General features: G+C 42.5%; 1 protein-coding gene across 2 annotated transcripts in view; it reads right to left on the bottom strand.

The window, feature by feature from the left end:
• Positions 1-9,465: 9,465 nt before the first annotated feature.
• si:ch73-22o12.1 (nectin-2) overlaps positions 9,466-24,713 on the bottom strand; it is a 74,521-nt gene continuing 59,273 nt past the window's right edge. The window contains exons 7-10 of one of the 2 annotated variants that reach the window (XM_035642001.2): positions 12,227-12,362; positions 11,971-12,028; positions 11,765-11,851; positions 9,466-11,045 (exon numbers count right to left, since the gene is read on the bottom strand). In XM_035642001.2, the coding sequence (XP_035497894.1) occupies positions 10,854-11,045; positions 11,765-11,851; positions 11,971-12,028; positions 12,227-12,362 (473 nt within the window). In that variant the 3' untranslated portion in view covers positions 9,466-10,853. The remainder of the gene's footprint in view (positions 11,046-11,764; positions 11,852-11,970; positions 12,029-12,226; positions 12,363-24,713) is intronic. The other variant, XM_035642009.2, reaches the window with a different exon arrangement.

The following is a 24,713-nucleotide window of genomic DNA, read 5'->3' as shown; positions in this document are numbered from 1 at the left end:
TGACTGTGACAGACATGTATACGTCATCCCGTCCAGATTAAATTGACATCACGCCACGCTCTTACGTTGCATAAGAATGTCTCTGAAAAAGGATGAAAGAGGATTAAGAATAGGGCTTGGATTTAGAGGTGGTATATATGCATCTCAATATGCATCTGAACACACACTTTCATTTAGTGTTGATTATAAATAACCTCAACAATAGCCTACTTGCAGATTGCCAAGTAAGGATTCCAGTCGTTCTCCGTGTGTGGTGTCAGCAGCAGGCACAGCAGTGCTGGAGCCCCAGATGCGCTGTCTTATGTATGGCCCCATTCTGTTCACCATGATAGAGTGAGCGTATGTTTGTGTGTGTGTTTGTTTGTGTGTGTCTGTCTTTGTGCATGCAAGAGGAGGATGGTACCAAAGAAACTAAGACTCCAGTGGGTCTTAATATGTTGCTTGCTTGTGTGCGTCAGCATATTTGTGCATGCACCATGTGCGTCAGTACGTGGTCTCTAGCCATGGGAGGTGTGTGTGTGTGTGTGTGTGTGTTTGACTGGGGGTCTGCAGCTGCTGTGCCCAATGAGTCAGTGTGATGGAGTGCTAGCCTGATGCTATGCTATCAAGGGCAAATTCAGCAATGTTTCAATTTTTTCTGCACCCAGTCACCTCAGACACCCAGTCCCACAGTCCCTTTCCATTGGACCACAACTGACGAGCATATTGTACACACACACACACACACACACACTATAGTTGCTTTGTGTCCATGTGGGTGTGTCGCTGGGTCTTTATGTGGATTTTTAGTCTTCAGTCCCTGAGACTTGTCCACTGGATGTCTATTCATGCCCTTATCGTGAGCTCTGCTTTGACAGAAAGGGGCTGCTGTGTGCTTATTACTGTAAGACTTTCACAGACATTGTTCCCTCAGTGGGAGTGTGGAGTGTGTGTGTGTGTGAGTGTGTGTGAGTGATTAGATAATTGGCTCTCCACTGGCCACTGCTTTGTCCCCTCTGCATGCACTCACACGTACAGTCACAGGCTGCTGTCCAATTGGAAGCTGGCGGTCTGGGAGAGCCATGTTATCTGCGTGACAGGTACTGCACATGCCACATTGATGGTGACTGAAATACTCGTCATTCAACAGACGCAGAAGGTGTAGTATTGAATAGTAAAGGAAACGCCGGCTGTCAGGGTCACCTTGCCAAATGACCCTGGAGACTGGATGAGGTCGCCCTGGCAACCACCAGCCCTCCTCCCTCCCTTCCCCTTTTCATTTCACTCGTTATCACATTACTCATCTGTCAGTACATGCACAGGCACCCACAGTCCTGTACTGGGGAATATATCAGACACACGTACAATAGGTAATGCTTTAGTCCAGTGCAACTGCTGTGTTAGAGCATAATTTAGATTCATTTTAGTTCCACTTTCAGAGACAAAAAAAGGAGAAGGTGAAGGTGGTTTCAAACCACACCACTCATTGCCAAGATGAGTGGTGTGCCTACTTCCCATTTTAATCCCTCCCTGATGCTGAGAAGCTGGGCTCCTCCACAAACTACACTGGTTCACTGTCTCCTTCAGGAGAGGAGTCTGTAATTCTTCTCTTGAACAATCAGTGTGTTGTATATAACGAAATACACCTGCTTACCAGTGTCATACAATTATGTCTGTATACTACTAATTTGTATTGCCAAAAATTATGTTTTGAGGAGGAAAGATTAATTTTCCAACCCCTAATCAAATGATCTTTTGCCACCACCTTGAGTAAACTCTGTATTATTAAAAATCCGACCTTAAGCTTAGCTGCAGCCCAACCTCTAAAATGATTTCTCTGACATCTATGAATAGCACAGGTCTGCAGACTATTTATTTTAAAAGAAAGGCTTATAACCATCTCTGGATAAAATATTGCTTCTATGTTTAATTTGCCCTTAAATTGTACAGCTTTGCTATTTTCTTTCAATTCTTATCATTTTACCATTACGTTATTATTATTTTATTATCACCTAGGCAGTAGAAATGTCGACTGGGCAGAAATGGTACACAGTGTTCATGTGCCAATGATAGGATAGAGCTCAAGTTGCAGCTTTGCACATTTCTCCCTTGTACAATATGTCACCCTGTCTTATGTCTTCTACAGATTTCTCCATTGTCTCCTCCTTCCTCAACTCTCACCCACACTTCACTCCCTAATTTCTTCCCTCCCCTTCTTTCCATCTTTCTCTCAAGTCAGTGGACTCATGATGAGCTGGGCTGTTGCTGTAATGCATCGGTCACAGTCAACTTTTATTGCCTTAAATATTTGCATCTCACATATGCATTTTAACTTCAAACATCTTGAGTGGATGTGTGAGTGGATATGTGTGTGTGTGTGTGTGTGTGTGTGTGTGTGTGTGTGTGTGTGAGAGCAGATGAGTAATGTGATGAGGAGTGAGATGAAAGGGGAGGGAGGGGACACAGTGAGTCTCTGGGGGCATTTGACTGGGGTGACCCTAATGGCTGATTGGCTAATTCCGTGTCCTCTGAGCCATCTCATGATGCTCAGAGGAAGGATATCTCCCAAGGTTATCGTGGCAACACATGGTGGAACATGCAGCATGCAACACAACTGCACACATACACACTTACAGACGAAGTGAAGTAGAAGCTTATCCTTGGCAAAGCCTGGGGGATTGTCACATTTCCATTTAAACTGCTACAGAAATGTTATAGCAGTAAATCACAGGTCATTCACGTCCTCAGAGGTACAAGGTGAGAGACAGACAGGCTAGTGTGGCTACGCTATAAACAGATGCTGCTGGAATCAAGCCTCTTAAAAAAAACCTGCTGTCTTTTCCTCTTCATGTATTTGTTTTGTATTGAACCAGATATAAATATATAACTAACCAACAAAAGTCTAGCATTATCAAGAAAAATACTAACGATTACTGCCTCTCAAATGAAAGGATTTGCCATTTTTCTGGTGTTTTTTTTACCGGATGTGACATGGAGCTAGAACATCTCTTATTGGTTGCTTATCATTTTGGGACATTTCGATAAACACACACACATTCAACCAATTTCATGGTGTTCAGTTTGCTCTAATGTCCTGGGGAAAACTCTGTAATTATCATATGACAACTCAGAAGTACCGACAAGCAAACCCCATCCGTTGATAAAGACCAAATAGACACAATTGGATCGTCTGTATCCTGAGTCAGGATTTTTTTTTTATACTCTAGTTGCCTGGCAACACTTTCTCCAGCCAGATTACCCACCATGTAGCATTAGAGCTGCATGAACTAATGCTAATGTATCAGACACATTATTTAGCCTGAGGATGCTGGCAGTGGCAGAGGTCAATTAGGACTAAATTCTGCCATATTACAGTCGACCACTTATGTTAAGAGGTTAAACTCAATCTGCTTGACAATGAAATGAAACTGAAGAACAGACGTGAATGAAATTAGGACCGACATCTTTGTCTGACATCTGCTGACTGCTTGTGTGTGTCAATGGTGAATTCAAACCTTGGCAAACTGGGGGTGAGGCTACCGGCTTGATCAAATTGAAAGAAACTAACAGAGGGACACACAACAGTGCACAGATATCCTTGCTTTGTTGGGACGTTGCATTGATATCCATTCATCGTGGACAGCCTAACCTCAACCCTTCCCCGGCCTACTTATTGGGGCATGGGCTCTGGTCCCAATGCGGACGGCTGGTCCCAACAATGTTGGTGTGTATTCCACAAAGAGTCCCAATTAGGTAATCAAAACACACACGCACACACGCACATACACCTCATTAAGTTGAGTAGCTCTAAGCCACAAATAAGTAATGATTCATTGTTTGCTTGCTCATGCTAACATGTCGTGCTCCTAAATGTTCGGCATGTTTATACTGACTGATCAGTCGGGCCATTCATCACTCTACGAAGACAGATTCAAGTGTTTCCCTTGCAGCCATTTAATTTATTGGTGTGTGTGTGTGTGTGTGTGTGTGTGTGTGTGTGTGTGTGCGTGTGTGTGTGTGTGACAGCGTGTATGTTTGTGTATGTGGCAGCAAGGTTGCACGTGTGCTCAGAAATGTTATTTCGGATTGAATGAAATGAGGGGTGATGAAGGGGAGGGAGTTTGGATGAGTACCCAGGAGGCACTGAGTTGTTCAAATGTTGTGACATCACTGGGGGAAAAAAACATCTGGCTATTCCTTTGGTGCGGTGGCCCCGACTGGCTGGTTTTATTCTTTCACTCGCTCAGTCACAAAGACAAATAATCAAGCAGAGAAGTAACCCAGGCTGATTGGGAAGTCGGCCTCTCTTAGTACAGGGATAGTTCCATTGTATGTTCACTCCAATTTCTATTTAAAAGAACAGCTGGAGTATTTACCCATATGAACCAGCAGAGCACGAGTTGATTTTGCTGGGACTCAATGGCTTCTCTTTAGATAATTTTTTCTACTGTAGCTATAGACTGGTGAAGAATTAAAGGATGAGTGCAAAAACACAATTAATACATACTGTATGCTTCCATGCAGACAGAGGGGGTCATGATTAGTTTCATGAGAATGATAACAAATCATACTGGATACTTTATCTTTCATAGTTACCACCTCAACCCAACAGAACACAGGACGTAGCGCTCGTTAGAGGCCACACATTCCACCACCATTATCTAAAATTGAAGTGAAGAATGTACAAGAAGGCCCATTGAAATTTTCAGCTTTAAACACTGGAGATGTTACAAAGTTGGATCTGTTGATTGATTTAACGCCGCCAGTTAATTCGGGAAACATTTGCATCATCATCTTGTGATTTAAGTCCTATGATTAATGCTAAATCTGTATGGCATCATCACTTGTGCATGGCAGTTTTTATTGCATACATCCGATCATCACCATACAAGGATGAATCACCCGAGTTTTATGACACCATAATTACTCCATCTCATCCTGCACATAGAAGCGCATTTCACCTTTGCGGTAACATATTCATACAGTGTGTCCAAAGTGGCTATTCTTAGTGACGACTAAATGTCATCAAACCCTCTCTCCTCTCTCTACTTTCACTGTTCTCTCTCCTCCTACTTCATCTCGTCCAGGAGCACTTGCTTTATCAAGGTAACAAGAAAATCCACATCTGTGCAACACCATCACAACCACTCGCATCTGCAGTGCAGACCTGATGTCTATGATTGGAGCGAGACGACACACCCCTCTTTGACTGGACAAGAGCTGAGGTGACTTACGTAAGAGGAATCTCATGTTACAAGGCTCGTTGAAAATGGCCGTAGTTTCTGTTAATACAAGCATTAAAAAAAAGAGATACCAACTAAACTGAGAAGTGTTCCTCAAGGTACAGTACATTGCAGATCAGTAGAGGAGAGAGTCAAAGACTGTGTAATGTCACCGTCACCTCTCTGTGTCTGTCAGTCTCCGTCACACAGTCTTCTCACACACAGGAATGCTATTGTTCCGCACAAGTGGACAGCCCATAGCTGATACTAAATGAGTAAGTAGATACGATTGTGGGTATTATCATTTGCGGCTTTCGCAGTGAGAGATTCAATCTCTGTCAGGAATGCATTTAAGGGGCACGGTGGACATCTCATCCCTTTAAAGGAGAAAATGTGGAGACATTTAAACCGAGTCACTCCGCAGGTAAAGAAGAATGATGCAACCTGAGCTGATAGCATTAAATATTAAATATCATTTTAAACCAGCTGGCATTGCGACTGGGAAACATGCAGCAAATATCACACACTCACACACGCACACATATACACAGACGCACATGCACATACACACACGCACGCTCACCATTCTTCATTCATATGTATATTGGGATGAGTACCACAGTACCAGTACCTTTTTACTTACAATATGTAATACATGTTTATCTCAGGACTAATGACTGAGATTTGGTAATAGTCAAGGCATTAATTCATCATTTTGGGGAAATTGGCCATGTCAAATAAACTAAATGATACTTTATTTAATACTTGAGGCCACAGTAGTGCTGTTCAGCTAATATTACATAAGCTTGCAATTCCAATTCATAATATCTTATTAAATGTCTTACAAGTGTTGAAATGGTTACTTACCAATTCTCAGATTTATCGTCTTGTGAGCACCATCAACTTTTCCTAGATATTTTGGATGAATTCTCTTCTGAAACAAGGTCTAAGAACCTCTTTTTATTCACAAATTTGATCCTTTTACATCATGTTGTTGTGTTGTGCAATGCAAACCATAATGTAGCTGCACACACTATTAGTCCATGTCGTCCTGCCCTGTAGGCATATAGAGAGCAAAGTGCTGTAATATTGAACACCTTTGTAGGACCATTATCACATCAGCCTGTCCGCTGGATACTATTTGTTCTGGTTATTTTCTTTGGTCATAATGCATTAAATGTATTTTGTTTGTTTGTTTGTTTGTTTGTTTTTCTGCCTTTGCATATAGATGCAAAGACAATGATTTACACGTGCTGTAAAATGATTACAACTGTGTCAAAGTTTAATATAAGATAACAGCCTCTGAGAGGCTTTTGTATTTGCAGATACAAAGCGTGTGTGGAACAACAACACAGATAGTCTGGTCTCTCAACATTGCAACACTTACAGTGCTTTCACAAGGTATTTATATCCTTACTTGACTCTACATTTAAATGGGTTGATGTGTACTGTTTATGTTTAGGTTAAAACATTTCTTAAAAGAGGAATGAACTTGTCAGAGATTTATTTTTTCCCGTAGGTTTAGTTAAACAAAGCAGGGTTTATGTTTTCACCCACGATGATTACGCCAAAAATGGTGATTTGCAGCAAACTTTGGTGGAGGGATAGGGCTTATAGGCTGGAGAAGAACCAACTCTGATTTGGCACAGATTCAGGACTTTTTTAAACCACTTCTAATCTGTAAATTTCTCAGGAAATGATTCACAGATCCCGATGCAAAAAAAGCAAACATATTTACGGTGTTGACATCGACGAGTCTTAACAATTTAGTGCAGATCCAGATACAAATATGGATCAGGTGGAAGAAAATTGTTTGTCCTATACTGCTTGTCATGGTAGTTTTCATAACCTGCATATATTCTAAAGTAAGAACTTTGAGTAGCAGGCGTAGTTAAAAGTTTGGACCACACTGCGCTGGCCTCTCTCAGCTGTCCACTGGCCTCGTCCGCCCTCCACCTTCTGCTCCTCTTTAATCCCCAAAGCTTCTGTCTGTCTCTTCCCAATTCCACAGCCCGTTCCCCTTATCTACTCCACCCACTCTATCGGTTTCTCCCTCTTTCCATTCCTCTCCAGGCTCGCATGCTTTCCCTGGTGCGAGGGCGTCTCGACAGTGTCACTCACCATGGTGCCAGTGTTCGTGCCTCCCTCGACCTCTTGTTCTCCTCTCGCCCAGTGTGTCCGTCTGGCCTGGTGTTTACAGAATTAGCACCATTGAGAGGTGATGGCAAACAGAATAAGAAGAAGAAGAAGAAGAAAGGAGAACGGTTGAGGAGCTTTTTGAAGTTGATTTCAAGAAAAGCACAAAACTACCACTGCAGATATATTATTTGTAATTTAAACAATTCGCTTAGTTTTTTTCTTACCATCAGCACCTGAAAACATATAGCCACGTCTCCATGGGAGTTATTCACTTCATCCACTCATACGTTTTTGAAGGTGTACGTGCTGCAGCACTGAACTAATATCTTCTGAGAGAACGTGGTCCAACTTTGTCAAATTACAGATTAAATATAACACTTTGCTTTTAATCTGTTTTTAATTCCAGCTCTTGAAATAGATATTAAAGGTCGCTCAAGGTTCCCTCCTTCTCGTCAGGCTTAAACAGGCCTCCGTTTCTCAGAGAGTGTGTGTGTGTATCTACTCACCAACCAAGTCAACAGCATGCAGCCAAACATGCTCATCATTGTCATACACATGATGAGCACAGGCGGAGATTGTCCATCAGATCAGGTTTGCTCAGAATCACAGTGAATGCATGGTGAAGGTTTCTTTATGTGCCTTTAACATGTTGCCACACATTTGTTCTGCTGACAGTCAAGGTCACCCGGTAAATCCCTCCTCGCGTACTGTGCTGGGAGTCAAATCAGTTGTTTCCTTCCACCCCCCATCTTTTCTGTCCACCCCGATTCTCTCAATCCCTCTCTTCTGCCGCTATTTTTAACCAGCTTAGCAGCACTGAAGGCATGAGAGGTTTATTCTCTGCCTTCTCCCTCACTCATTACCTGGCTGCCGATTCACAAAGTCTGTTAATCCCATAATGCTGCAACGGCACAGATCACTGCTAGTTTACAGGGAGGCAACACGGGTTAACCACGAGAACCGCTTCCCTTCAAGAACGTGTGCCTTTTTTTTTGACATATTCAACTATTTGATCCTCAAAACAAAATACCTTGAACTAATCTATTGAGTGTTGATGTCTGTCTCTACACGGAGTACTCCACTGACAGACTGTGTACTCCCACCATACCAGTGTAACAACCTTTCAATCAATACACAGAGTCATCTGAGAGAGTTACGACGTATGCTCAATTCCCACATCATATTATTGATCCCGATTTTTTACCAGTACTTTAATCACCGAGGGAACCTACAATTTAGGTTAGGGCAGATTTAGCGCGTCGGTGCTGCAGAGTGCGCCGCCCTTTAATGTTATGTCTTGAATGGCCTTATAGCTGCAATACACCTGATGTCAGCAATCCCCTTACACATTCAGTACTTCTACGAAACCTCTGTGTGATCAGAATACAGGCAGGGAACAGACTGCACAGTCATAGTGGGCGGCTTTGCCGGCCTTCATTTGTAGTACCACGGGCTAATCTGCACCAGGCCCGCCTCATTCAGGACACTGCTGCACTACATACCAATTGATATGGATAAGCTGCAAGACACAAGTGGTTTAGACATGTGATTCAGTGGTGCAGGAAGGTGATGGATGTAATCCTTATATTCTGCATCCGCAAAGCCACACACATTTTTTTTTTCTTGCTCCTTTGGTGCAGTCTCACCAGTGCTGGAAATGAACCACGCCGATTCTAAATAAGGCCTCCTCTTGTGCCTGTAGACCTTTCATGGACTGTGATTGGAGGAAATGCAGCTTAAGATAGAAAGAGATGAGTCAGGCGAGACGCGAGGCAGCAGAGAACAAGTGCCTTCCATCATATGAGCCTACAGTGCAATCTAGAGCCCTCACATGGACGTCTGTGGGCACTGCAGATGCAGGCTGACAGGAATTTTTGCCTCCATCTTCCCCCGCCATTTACAGATTAATATCATGAAGACAATATTCACTCATAAGCAAGGCATTCATTTGACAGTAATAGTGCTAGACAGATCCGAAGATGCTAGTAGTCAGCCATATTACTCTTGGTTGTGCTAAACCCTCCTTTACTTTCAGTCCACACTGCCCACAAGTGGTGAAATGGTCGAGTTACAACTGAGGTAAAAAAAATATCTGTTGTGGCAATTAATAATGAATTGATGAAGATCACGATTTAAAAGTTTTATTGAATCAACAACTGTCATAATAACTATGAAAACAACAATTCAGATTAAAACCAACATCACTGATTCAAAGAGAAAGAATTACACTGCTTTTCCCACAAAATTAATTTTGATAAAATATACACCTAGTTGGCACTAAAACACATAAAGACACATTCAGGTTCATGGTTAAGTAGGAAAACAAAATCTGACAAAGAATAACTGACCTGTTAAATCCTTGACCCTGATAAAGACAGACATTTCGGTGTACTAGCAGGGTCTATGTCAGCCCCTGTTTGAACTCCATAAAGAACTATTTAATCCTCCAACGGCGGAGAGAGACAAATTGCAGCAGATTTTATGGACGTAATCCAGATTTAGCTTAATCCATGTGAGCACACAGACAAAGTGAACAAAAAAATTATTTTTGAAGTATCAGATCTCAAAAAATACAGCACTGTGGCTACTCGCTGTTTGTTTTTGTTTTATGGCTTAAAGGATGATGGATGCAAAAAAAAAAAGTAATGTTACTGCAGGAAAGGTTATAGGCCGGTACCATCAAGTTCAATCCCTCATTATGTTTTGTTTGCTGCTACCATGGATGGCACTGGATTTGCACAAGTGAGGCAAAGGCCAGACCCAGAAAACACAAGAAAAAAACCAAAACCTATTCAAGTAAAACACAAACAGTCACATAAATATAGTTCTGCCCCAGCAGTTAACCCCCCTCAATGCAGTTAATACCCCGATGCCGTTGCGGTCTCGGAGTCTCGTTGCTTTATTAACTGCAGCTAATGGCTTCACCACAGGGCGCCTGCTTTACACCGACTTCCCGCCCCCTGACTTTGGAAACAAACAAGACAAGAAAGATACAACGAGACAGAGGTAACACGCAATTCCCACATATTGTGCTTCTGCTAACCAACCCATGATGTGTGTGACAGCTCCACATTCATAATGCAAGGCAATTTACTGTTCCCCAAACCAAAAATGTCCCACGCTCCTGCAATGCAACAGTGTTCTTAAAATGTTTCCCGACAATGATGTTACATTCAACAGAATAAGGCATTTGAAACAACATTGTCTTTGATTTGCTTTCCAGTTTTAGAAAAAAATAATTTCATTAAATTTCTATAGCTGTATGCTACAGTTGTACATAGAGTACATTTTGTATCTTGCTGGCTCAAGCTGATCAGGGTTTAAAAAATGGTCACAAAACGTATTTCATAGTAAAGACTATCAGTAACCTGATCACAGATAAATATTCTTAAACAAAAAAGGCAAAACACAACACTCCCCCATCGCTGCGGTGCAGTCACTCAATAACACATTCATACATGCACACGTATTTACACAGGCCAGCATCTTCTGTGGCTTTTCTTGCCCCTCTCGTCACACAAACATGGCCGGTGACACAAAGCTGTCCCCGCGGTTGACATTGGGGCCCTGGTAGTCGTCATGGGGATCACTGTCTGTGCGCATGTAGGGAGGCGGGACCTCGCTGTCTCCGGGATCATCCCAGCCAGAGGGGGCAGCAGAGTAATAGTGCTCCCTATCCTCATCGTCATGGTAAGCATCCAGGTCCTGCCAGAAATAAGGCAACGGTTCATGTCATGAATCATGGATGATTAAAGGTCAGACTGGATCTAGAGCTAGATAAAAGAGAAACTCTGCTGTTCCCCTGTTATTACTATCATTATAATCATCTGTATCATTTGTTTCTTTCAAAGGGCATTTCATTCATTTACCTTCTAAAGATCAGAAACACGTTACATTTACAGGACACTGCACACAATTAACTAGAGAAAATTAACATACTTTTTAAAAAAAAAAGTGTTTTTTAACCTATTCAGTCATGAAAAAATCCAAGTGATAATCTGCTTCATTACCTCAAAATTCTGTCCCAATCTGACAAGTCAACCATTACATTACTCCTTGGGCGAATCAGTGTGTATTTTTAGCAGTATTGCAATGACGCAGTGACACACACCATTAACCATAATTTTATTGAAATCCAAATCATGAGATCTGCCTGGTTCCAGACCTCTGAATCACTGCCCAAAAGCAGTGAAGAGTGGTGAAAATGGGATGATACAATGGTAGAATAAAAATAATAACTAATAAAATAATGAAATTCATCCTTAATTTACAAATTGATTAGAGTTGAAATAATGCTCTGCAACACATTGACCTTCGCCCTGTTTGTGTTCTCAAAGTTAGAAAACAAAATAAAAGTGTACATTTCAGTTGGAGTGATCCAAATGTAGATCACCTTTGAATTTTTAATTAACTGGTGTCCTTACCGTGACCGGCTCGGCACTCTGGGTACTGTAGTATTGACTCTGCGCAGGTCTGTCCTCAACCACCGGGGTATAGCTTGGGTTCTCCTGCTGAGGACGTACACACATCAGTATATGTATATTTCAGGGGACAAAAACAAATCTGATGTTTTATGTTTAATTATGGATATTGTTGCTGTTATAACAGGCACATGTCGATGGCTACTCACCCCGTTAGTGATGTTGTTGGTCTTCTTGGGGGGAGGGGGCTTGTACTTGGGTGGACCCCTGAAACACAAAAATTGAAAAAAAAATTAATAAATCACTTAGCTGTCGTGTTTAAGCGAGTCAGAAAAATATGAGACATGCCGTGTGTGGTATTTTCATCCGATGGACCAACTTAGAAATAGCAAACAGGACAGAACATGTGAGCATGAAGAAAACAACAGTGAGCTGACGTGTCGTCGCCCGCACACGGATACTCACTCTCCACTGAGCTTTTTGTTGCGATGTTTCTGGTACATGGCTATGGCGGTTCCAATGATGGCCAGCAGTAAGATGACTCCGATGATGGCTCCTATGATGCTGCCGGTGGTTGGGCCCTTCTCTGGAAGACGAGTATCTGGGGAAAGAAGAGGGAAAGAAAACATGACATGAATGACTTGTTTGGCTTAAAGGGATTAAAGTCTATTTCATAATACAGCATGCTTCATTTGTTCATTTTTATTTAACACAAGGTCATAGTTGCTAACCCTTTGACTTTTTGAGCCCCCAAAATAAAGCCTGCTGTCTACTTGAAGTACAGAAAGGGTATTGATTAGAGTGCGGAGTCACATGGGTGATTAAGATGAACCAGAGGAATCATGCAGAGGTTCCACTAATGAACCGTGACCCAACACGCGCACACACACAAACATGCACGCACACAACGTACGCACGTACACTGTGTGTATATTGAAGGTGCAAACCAGCTCATTATCCTCCCATATTCCCAGGGGATTATGCTAATGAGGGGGTGGTAGAGGGCAGAGAGGATCTGAAGCAAATTTGATGAGAACAAACCCTGGTCCTAGTAATTGGAAGGGTCATGACTGAGTGTTGTTAGTCCCCTAATTACAAATTTCATCTAACAATAGACTTTGAATACCTCCTAAAATAATTTTCATTCTTTCGCACATTCAAACGTTTTTCTAATGATCATCTCTTTCCAGACCGCTCATTACCAGCCAGTACATCGTCGCTTGCTGCTGACCCTACATGTTCTCCCCTTTACACTGGCTTAGGTTTTCCTCTCCTCTTCTTTTTGTACTAATTCATGGGGGTTTTGTTGCATCTCACTGAATAAATCAGATTAAAATAAAAAGAGAAAAAGACAAAGTAAATGACAAAAGACAAAAAAAGAAGAAAAACAAAGTACATACTTCAATATCAAGAGCACAATGTGCACCTTCATCTGCAAAGTCAAAGTAAGTCTGATCTCTTCTAAAGATGAAACGAAATGTTTCCCTGAACATTATAAAGACAAGATCTTTTAAGGGGGTGGACTGAGTTAATTATGTCACTTGTATTCATTCTGTGGGATACAAATAAGTTTTCCATTGTTGTTGTTTTTTTCTTTGTATAAAACTTACATTGCTCCTATCTTGGGACCAAACCAACATGTGGTGCCCTCATTACATCTAAAGTAGCTTTATGCTTCTGTAGGGACACAAACTGCCATTGCACTCATATACAGTGTGAAATATGTGTTTCATTTATATGTCACGTGCTTCATTCTCAAGATTCAAATTAAACATGAATGTTTTGTGTATATGCAAGATTTTAAAAACTACAAGTGAGACATGTCCTGCATAATTAAATCTACGTAGAACAGTCTGTTTTCTCTATTTGAACTGTAGCAGAATAAAAATAAAATGACATACATTGATTACTTAAATGTAAATTTATGTAATATTTGATTGCGATGTAAGTGCTGTGATGTGATACTAGATAAGTGGTACAAAGTCTGTTTTTTATCATAATCAACAATAATATAACAATAAAAAATGTTACAAAATATATATTATTTAATTATAAATCTTTAATGAAAGCAATTAGGATAAGCAGCTATTTTGCTGCAGAGAAAAATCAGGCTGAGAAAATTTAAATAAATTATTCAGGCAACAGTCTGAATCTGTCTGAGCAGGAGCTTGTGAAAAAAGCTTGACCATAACACACAGACACACGTTGGGTTTTGATGATGAATTTGAAAATGTACCACGTAAATAATTAGTCACATGGTTCTGCAGAGTTTTTCCATCTCCCATTTGTTAATTCAATGGGAATAGAGAGATGATTTGCATTGTACAAGACAGAAGAATAACAGGACAGGGTGCCTCCATAAAATCTCAAACAACAGATACAAATTGGATGTGATTTACTGACTGGCATTCAGGCTCTATTAGATTTACAACTGTTGAAACAGAAATTTGGCATTGAAAAAGTCTACCCTCATAAAATCACCTTCGTGTAATATGAGCCAACTGCCACAGGGGGGTGCTGTGTCACTTTGACACCAACGCACTGAGCAGCCACTGGCCACTTTCCTTCTGAACCTGATACCTGGTTAAACTTGAGTGTCTTGTGTTGCTACTTCCTCATTCCAGTGCAATTTCTGTCTATCATCATATCCTCCTCAGTTTTGTTTTTTTTAACTCTATAGAGCCCACCCGCCCTCTTATCTCACAGGCGTCATTACCCAACCAATGCCATTTTCAACTCCACAGGTTTCAGGTAGAAAGCTGTTCTATCCTCAGATAGAGGAGAGAGAGCTGCAGGAAAAGAGGCCACTTGTGGGGATCGAGGTGCGATGCCTGTGTGTGAATGACTTGACTCGAGAGCGTGCCCTCCATGTTGGCCCTGGACACCAGCCATGTCTTGCGCTAATGAAATATCCCAGACGGAACGAGAGAGGGAGGATGTGTGGTGTGTTTGTGTATGTGTGTATGTGTCTGCCGGGCCTGTTAAAATCCCTGCAGCTCTTTGCCAAGGACATACAATCAGACATATTTTATCCACATATGAAGAGTTCATCAATACCATACACCCATGCAGACACAAAATACACACCCATGTACGCACGCACCATTCACACACACACACACACACACACACACACACACACACACACACACACACACACACACACACACACACACACACACACACACACACACACACACACACACACACACACACACACACACACACACACACACACACACACACAACATTGTATTTGGAAGCAGCTGGCATCCTGTGCTGTGTCCTCGTCACTCAGTCTGACATGTTTACACAAACACAGTGGTCTGCAGCGCGCCCTTTGCCCTGCTACCTTTCCTTTCACATGCACACACAAAGACATCTTTACATTGATGTTAAGATATGGAAAAAAGAGAGACAGACGAGCACAAACCCACAATGACACAAAATCTGTTCTGGTGGCGGGAAAGCACTGAGGCAGAGAGCAGTTCTTTATGTCCAAACACAACATGTTGTTTTTTCCTTTACTGTGAATAAGACGGTCTCCCATTGAAACTCGGTAAAAGGTCAACTGCAAAGCTGTGAGCAGATCAATGCAGGGGCCACTGAGTCAGATTCACGTGTATGCCTTCCTATATGTGAGCCCTCCATCACTCATCCCTGCCTGCATAGCCAGCCAGTCAACCATAGGCCACCACTCTCCCACAGGGCACAGGAGACGAGGGGGAGGACGGAGTGGGAGTGGAGGAAGAGGAGATAAGGCTGGATGGTTGGCTGAAACTGTCTGAAATGACCACAGGACCACTTTGGCAAGTTGGAAATAATAGCAGTAGAATCTGTCTGTAACTCTGCAGCCGGTGGCTAGAGTTTCTACTTTCTCTTTCTTTCCTTTTCAAAATAGTTTTATTCATTCATTGTCTACCGCTTTATTCCTTTAAGGGTCGTGGGGGGGCGCTGGAGCCAATCCCAGCTAACATTGGGCGAGAGGGGGGGTACACCCTGGAGAGGTCGCCAGCCTATCACAGGGCCACATACAGAGACGGACAACCATTCACTCTCGCATTCACACCTACGGTCAATTTAGAGTCTCCAATGAACCTAACCCCATTCTGCATGTCTTTGGACTGTGGGAGGAAGCCGGAGAACCCGGAGAAAACCCACGCATACACGGGGAGAACATGCAAACTCCACACAGAAAGGCCCTGGTTGAACCGGGATTCGAACCCAGAACCTTCTTGCTGTGAGGCGAAGGTGCTAACCACTACACCACCATGCAGCCCCAAAATGGTTTTAGAGTGAGAAAAATATTTTCGGAGACACATCAACACTCAAAAACTTGGCAGATATGAGTCACTGACAGGAAAGCTGGAATTATGAGTGAGTACTCAGCGAAAGAGGATTCTTTGAGAGATGAGTCAAGGAGACACGACAGGGTCCAAAAGAGCGGAGTTGGGGAAAGTGACATTGAGGAGCGGGGAGACGAGAAGAGAGGAACCAAGAGAGGAAATGAGGGCGAGGCCGCAGGAAGAGCCAAGTTACTGTAGATGAAGGCTATGATTAAGAGGACGGTGTCAGATAAGTACAGAGGGATTTCCCAGCTGATGCCTGCAACTGGCTGATCACACACTGAGGGGATGAAGGAGAGTGGGAAGACAGACATCTCACATCCCTTTATTTTCCACTCAATCCCGTGTTCTCTCTTCCTGTGTGTTTACTCCTCTCCCTGAAGGGATTAAGGTTAACATGCCGGCCTATCCTCAGCTTCCCCGCACAGGACGGGCTTTTGATGCATTTATCTCTTCCTCTTCCCCTCCACTTCCACCCAGCCCGCCTTCACTCCCCATCATCTTCCCCGTCATCCCGCTCCACTGCTGGTGTAATTTGGAAGTTGTTGTCTGTCCCGGGTAATACAACAGCACAAATCTGCCTCGTCTCCCTCTGCATCTCTTATCTCCGGTGCCTAATGAGTAGAGATAAGCCTGTTTTTATTACCCTTCCTGACCTCTTCAGCAAAACTGTCTGCGCACACGCGAATTTGCACACACCTATACAAGAGAGTGCCTACTAATCAATCTTAGACAGACTCAGCTTCCCCAGAGTCCTGTAGATTCACTTTAGAAAACAGGTTCAGATACATGTGGTCGTCCTTGGTTTAAGGGGGCTAGGCAGGTCACTGGTAACTAAAATAATCCCTACTGTAGTCGACGATCAAATTCATTCCGAGTGGGTTAGCTTGACTTTTTCAAAAAGGGATAGTTAACCAGAATATTCAAACCCCGATGCATGCAGTTTGCTTGGCCATATGCCGGTGGTGTTGTGGGATTGCCCTGCGTGTGAATTTTCATCCTCCTCCCGTACAGAGTCCCTCGGCAGTGTATTTTTCAGTAAAGTGGGAAATGTCTAATTAAATATACAAATCTGCAGTGTTTGATCACCCAACCAACATTTGGAGGAGCAAACACTTTTTGGATTTAGAATTCCCTTTCAATATCAGCGAGTTTGTCTTTGTTGGTTTTAAGAAACTTAGGTTTCAGCAAAGGTTTGACCTACATGCAAAGTTTGAATGCAACAAGACAAACTGGTTTCAGATGAAATCTGAGCCTTTTGAACTCTGAGCGTAGAAAAACACAAGGCTACCGCGGTCACAGCGGAGTGCCTGGAGATGAGATTAGGACGGAATGAATTGATGGCCTCTGAAAGAGATTAAGATAAAGAACAGTACATGTAATCTCATTGCTCACTAAGAGGAAAAGAGAAATCCAAGCCTTTAGTTTCAGAGGTTAACTTGGTATAACACACACTCTATCTATCTATTGACACATTCATTTAGGGTGAGCTGTGTGTACACCTGGTAATACAGTAACCCACTAATCAACAGGATACATAACTGCACAGAATGGAGTGAGGGGACGACAGGAAGAAGGGGAGGAGGGGTAGGGGAGAGTGAGTGAAAGGAACCAGATAGAGAAAAAACTAAAAGGTAGAAAAATGCTGAACAAAGTTAAGCTTGTGACTAAATCAACAAGGAAAATGCATGAGCTGCAGGCCTGAACACCCCCTCCCCACCGCCACCACCACACACGCACACCTATGCCTGCACATTTAAATTATTCACAATCAATGCGAGTGCCACAGTGTGGAGTGCTGCAGCTACCCCTGACATTCATTTTATGGCAGTTGAAGACCTGCTACACCCACTACCACAATCACCGTCGCCATCACTGTCATCAAAGCTCTCATGTTGCCATTAAAATTCATTTCAGCAAAACAAAATCAGATCAAATTGATTGAGCTCATTCGGACAACAAGATCAGGCTCTACCAATCTGACTGGAGAAAACGCTGTCTGTTTTTCTGTTTTTTTTCGTGTGTTTGTGTTGCTGTTGCCAGGGAGTTTTCAGTTTGAGCAGATCAGTGATGCTGGCTATTTGTAATCTACTGATCCAGAGACCCAACCTTGGTAATTTCAACTGTGAATGAATTGCGGATAAAATTCAGGTCACTGGTCAGGTAAGTCAGTGATCATAAAATCTGGATAAATAGTGAGTTGGGTTCATTTGAATAAAATAGGCAACTGGAAGTTTACATCCAATTTTCGATTTGTGTGGCTGGGGGATCATTTTGAGCTTCATTAGTAACTTAGCTGGGTGCTAGTGATTTCAGTCAGTCTTTATTTGCACTGTTATTATGCAAATGATAATTAAATTGTTTTAATAATATTGTAATATAATTTTTTTTCTATTCAAATGCAAACTGGATATCACCCTCATATCATTACACAACCAGCAGGGGTTAGTGTTCCAGGTTCATGCGTTTGTGGACATGAAAATGTTGGTTTAATTTTGATGCTTGGATGAACTTAAAAAAAAAAATGTGAAGCTGGATTAAAAACTGAATGAAGAGGAGGCAAGGAAGTTCACAGGTAAGTAACCGGGACTCGGGCAGAAGTAACTGCTACTGGACGCACCACAAAGTGAAGAGACGCAACATCAATGCTTTGCTGCAACGCTTTTGACGTCACCCCATTCAAGGTGAATGAGCAGCGTTTCCGTTGAAGCCTCCAATGCGTATGTGTGAAACACCCATTTTGCCCCAACAGTCTGCTGTGGTACAACCTCATGGTAAGACCAAAGTAGCGGTTGGTGTACTGTCAGTCAACAGAGTAGCTCCAACCTCGGCCTTTCACTGATCGGAGGCACGTGCATCACAATGATTGTATTGAATAAGAGAGAGAGATTTGATTTTGTCAATACTGCCAAGCTCTTATTTTCAATGTTATCACAGAGAACAGGCCTGATCAAGCACTGCCAAGCTTTTCCCAACCTTTTTGCTTCAATTTAGTTTGTGACAGACTTGCCTGCATTATGGCTGTCTGCCGTTCAATAACGCAGATTTCCAAAAACTAATGTAATCCTGTTGTGAACCAGCTCGAAAGTGATTATCCATTGTGATTGCCATCCAAATCTTTCCCAAAAATGTCCAGGTGATGCTTGATGCCAAAGAATCGTGTCGCAAAGTGATAAAAACTACACAACAAAAACAATCAGAGTGCTAAATGAAATGAAGGCAAAACTGTTATTACCACCTCAGCTACTACAACTTGTGGCTTTCATAGATTGTGAAAGGATCTTTAGATCAGCGTCGACCAATTATCACTAGCTCTAACAATGTTGGGAATTTTCCCCCATTAATATGTTGGGTGATTTTGAAAAGGTAGAGTTGTCAGCATACCATTACTGTCTCTGCCCTTCAGATTTATTCAGACTGCTTCAAAAGGTAAATGGCAACACCACAGATGTAGAATTACAGGGCAGAGTAGTTCAACATGTCTCTGAAATGAATGTGGACAACATTTGGTTGTTTGGATTTTTTCAGGTCTAATCACACCACATTTCTGTCGTGACCAGATGCATTCACATTGTTGTCGACTCGCAATTTCATTTGAAAGTAGACAGAAGTTGATGCTGATCTGTATTTTGAATAGAGATCCTTTGTATAAATGCTTGCAAGCTTTTGACAAGGGTCGATGCTGTGTTAGCCCACCCCCCATCCCTTTATACACCGAACACAAGGGCCAGCCCAGATTGTTGCCAAATAAGTGCTTCAAATTTAAAGTAAATACAAAATGCAGATTGACAAACTAATCATCTGGTGTGGTTATGAATGGTGTAAAAAGAGACAAAAGTAAGTGTAATACATGTCTGAAGAAACTGTCAGGATGGGTGGATGTGTTAAATTGCTTGAGTGTTTTGCAATAATAATAAAAAAAAACTGGTTAGTGAAAGGCTCACAAAGCCTGCGCTTCCAGTTTAAGTGTTAAAACACTGAAATAATTGATTCTAACCCTGCATGTGAGTTGTGAATTTGCAGGAAGACTACTTCTTATTCAACCTGAGTTGCAAGTATTGTTGCGCTCGGTGATGAGGGAATGAATGAATGACTCCTTAGGACTTAGGCAACAAGCAGAACAATACACTGATTGTCATGCACAGGAACGGGATTCATTTCCATGTAAAATGCTGATTTTGTTTAAAGAAGTAAACTTATTGTTACTTCATCAGACAATTTTGGGGAATCATTTTAAAAGTTTGTGTCTGAATTCAAGGACAGGTTTTGCCCCATAGTGTAAGTGTAGAAAATAGCAGGTGGCTCCAGCTGTACCTTATGTGCCAGGTCTGTACCTTTCCAATCGGTACATTTCTGCACTGGGATATAAAAGAACATTTTTGTCACTACAGGTGCAGAAATGTTCTCTCAGAGTTACAGACAAGTAGGCACGAAAATGTGCCATTGTTCGAAAGTGCAATGTTCGTAAAGTTCTGGGGTACACCGGCAACAACAAACTGTTTGTACACTTTTAGGTCCATCCCTGTACCTTGATTTCCTCCTGAGTGTACATGTGAGAGTGTACTGTATGCAAGTGTGTGCACGGGTTTTGACATTTGAAAAAAGCTGCATGTGTGTGTGTGTGTGTGTGTGTGTGTGAGACGCTGCCCTCCCTCTCTGGGGAGACGGCGTGTTCCCTGCCACAGTGCATCAAAGCACACTCAGTTGCCTTGGGAGAAGGCAAGAACTCTCTCTCGCTCACTCTTTCTCTCTCCCTCTCTCTCTCTCTCTCTGTGCCTCCATCATTCCCTCTCCTCCATCTCCCAGTGACGAGGTTGCTGATTCGCTTCTCGCTGTCTCCGCGTCAATATTTACAGTCCACTTTACACTGGCACTGGGGTGGTCGGCTGCAGCCAGCAGAGAAAGCGAGGTTGCATTAGCCAAATGTAGCCGTCCACTCAGGACATGAATAATCTGTTGTTCTACAAGCACTCTGCCTCCCCCCTCCTCTTTCACACATACACACAGAGAAACAGGTGGGAGGTAACAGGTAGAGCTGGAAACAGCAAGCAGATACTTAACAGAGGAGGAACAAGTGCTCAAAAAGCACAGGTCAGACTGTAATCACATCTATGAGAGCACATGGAATTTCAAGACCAATTTTTAGCACTTTCAAAAATCAAACACATTAAACTGATTCTGACAGTACACCACTGTCTCAACATTAAAGAGGTGATGTCGAAATGCTCCACATTGTATATTTACGAGTATGTTAATCCAACACATTAAGAAATCTGTTAAATATGCTGCTTTTTTGGAGCTTTTATCATATCAGTAACGCTTATGATATAATCAAGGCTATTATTTCAATCACCGTCAGTTGGGAAACAAAAGGCTGTTTTTATCATTAAGAGTTACTCTTGAGAAAGGATTTACATAATGTGTGTCTAAAATTGATAAAGTGAGCTATAAAAATCAACATCACATTACAAAACAAAGCCATCTTCAGTGAAATTTACTGTCACACCGTTTTTATATTGCAGATACAAAAAAAGAATCCACTTAATAAATCTCTCTAGTTAATAAATCATAAAAATTAAATTTTCCCCAGTCGTAAGGATTCGACATTTAAAGGAATACAAAAACATGCATTGCATGCGTGTATTATCTGTTTTAATGCTGAGAGTGTGGGAGAAAAGATCAACACCACGCTCATGTCTATATTAGCCTAGCTTAGCATAAAAGCCTGACTGCATGAAAAATCAAACAAAATCTGACAAAAACACTGAAATTGTTATTTGTTTAATATCTACATTTAAAAAGCGACAAGACATAATGCATCAATTATTGAGCACCAGATATCTATGCTATGCTAAGCTAACTGGCCCTACAGCTCCAGCCTTGACATCCATTCCATCGACCCCTTGCGAGAAAGTGAATCTGCTGCACAGCTAGTAAGAGTGAAATTGAGAAACTCAAAGGCCTTTCAAATAGCAGCAGGTGTACCTCCATGTCATTTCAAGTCTAACACGCAAGAAAATGTGTTTTAGTGCGAATCTGAAAGTAATCCGTTGATTATGGCAATCTTGCGTCGCACTTGCAGATTCGAGATGAGTTATCCAGCTGCTGTAATGGAAAGCGACTTCGGGAGGCAGCCCTGAGTAAACACTGTAATTTACAATACATTTTGTGATCTGAGAACATCCAGCCACCTTTTTTTACCTCACGGCGCCTTTAGGCTTCTCATCCATCTTCTCGCCCTCCTTTTTTTTTTAGCTGCTCTCCTCACTTCACCGACCCACCGCGCTCTCCCCCCCTGTACTAGTGTCACTGCAGCCTTGAGGCCAGGCAGCCCGGTGCAGCTGGTATGTTTACCTGCCCTCCTAACCACTGCTAACCTCTAGCTAGAAGGGACTCTCACCTCATTACCCACCACTCAGCCACACGTACAACCTCAAACCCTGCCATCCTCTTAGATTTCTCCCCTACAGCTGGGATGCTACACTGTAATAACCTCCGTTTACTGCAATCTTTTCAGCTACCTGCTGTGCAAAAATCTTAGATATAATGACGGGGGGGGGGGGGTAACACCTAGGACTTGGCTACCGCTCCTTTCCTCCCTCCTTCTCTAAAGCGAGGAGAGTCAGTTCGTTCTTCCCTCTCAACTCTCGCCGACTCACATGAGAGTGCTCCTCATGTCGCCCTCCTACCAAGTTTCTCACACAGACTGTCAGAGAGGAAGCAACGCACAAAGAAAGAGACAGCGGTGGAGAGGGAGGGAAGAGAGTATACAACATGTAGGAAAGAACACAGAGAACGGAGTGAATAGAAGACTCAAGCTGGAGGGAGGAGAAGTCGACATTGATGATGTGTAGGAGGGAAAGGAATCGCAGCAAAAAAGGGAAAAGTATTCAAGGCAAACGAAAAGTTGAAAATGTCCCACTCGATATAAAACTAATGATCCCTATGCAGAATTTTTTTTTGTTGGGATTATGATTTCCTTTCAATTGTTTGTGTTTGTAACTACTGCACTGTTTGTTGCCCACAAAGAAGGCAACCGAGAAGAGCCTCACACGTGGTCCTGAGAGTGCCATCGCTGTAATAGGCCCCATTTCTCCCTCAAACTGCCTCTCATCAGCCTCTGATTAATGACACACTGAGCCATAATGGCCCTGCGCGCTCTCCACATTCATTCCCTTTGCTCTTCATCCAACGCCCCTGGAGAGACACCACAACAATGCGAGCTGTCGAGACACCCAAAAACGACGCTCTCGCCGAACTGGAATTCAAATGCTCATTATGAAAGACGTTCCCTCCATTGCCATTCAGTTATGCAATGCCACAGGGAGCTGGTGGACAGAAACAAAAGCATACAGACGGGAAGGGAAGGTGGAGAAGGAAGCACACGGAGTTCAATTTATCTGTACTGGAATAAAGAATGGTTTCATTAGTGTTTAAATGTATCTGGCTGGGTACTTGAGATGGAGTGCTGGTGATTTATGCATTGGTTAAAAAGGATGCTACCTGTATTCTGGCACAAGATGTATGCACACACACACATACACACACACACACACACACACACACACACAAACTCACTACACACCAAATCACCAAAATATGTATCTCTTTTGATTTCTGCTCCGTTGTTCACGACCGAATCCTCAAAGGTCATCAGTGTGTCAACAATACATCACATAACAGCGCTGCTGTAAATCACTGCCGAGCATCTTATCGTGCAAACACATAAATGTGAGCCCGCGCACACACGTGTCAAGGCTCTAACGCGAGCGGAAGGAGCATATCCAACATCCAAACCGTTGCATTTGCTAATGCATGCGCACAGATGCAAATTTTCACATTTACAATACGGACATGCTTTAACCCGTTATGCATGGAAAGATATCAAACTGCCGCACATACATCAAACAACATTACACCAAGTTGCTGCCGTTAAAAATCCTCACAGCATCAATAATGAATACATTCACAACATCATCCTCTGCAGTGTATTGAAAATCCGAGGCCGATGCCACCCACAATCATTGTGCCGAACTAAACCTGATTGCAGGCGCAGGTTAGTTATTTGGAAATTCACTTAATTCATCTGAATATTCAGATACTGACAAACTCCTCTCAGTTTTGCCTGCCACTTCCTCCTAACCCTCTGTGCAGGGGAGTCTGTTTATCAGCGCGTGTGTGTGTGTGTACAGCAGTATTTATGTTCAGTGTTTGCGAGTGTGTGGGGTAATCAATAGTGTTTCAGTGAAGGACACTTATGGGCAGATTGGAGCCTAAATCCAAGCCAGCATGAAAAACAACATGACAGAAACACTTGCTGCTCGATCTGAAGGGGCTCAGTGTGACATCCACTCTGACTGTTGTCGAGAGCGCGCGCGCGCACAGTTAGACACGCCTGTGAACTCAAACGAGTGTCTTCAAATAAAGTTAAAAACATTTACACACTGCTACATCAAAGCAGGCAAACTAATGAGTTATTGACCGACAAACCCACGCATGCACGTGCGCACACACATCTATCGCACATTGCATTACATCCATTCTACGCAAGACAGACGTGACCGGCGTCCTTGTCACAACTAAGCAGTGTGCTATAATGAGAGGAT

This window comes from Scophthalmus maximus, chromosome 1, assembly GCF_022379125.1.
Source record: "Scophthalmus maximus strain ysfricsl-2021 chromosome 1, ASM2237912v1, whole genome shotgun sequence".
Taxonomy (NCBI): Eukaryota; Metazoa; Chordata; class Actinopteri; order Pleuronectiformes; family Scophthalmidae; genus Scophthalmus; species Scophthalmus maximus.
Note: the sequence above shows the minus strand (reverse complement) of the source record. Positions and strands in the feature narration are given on the sequence as shown.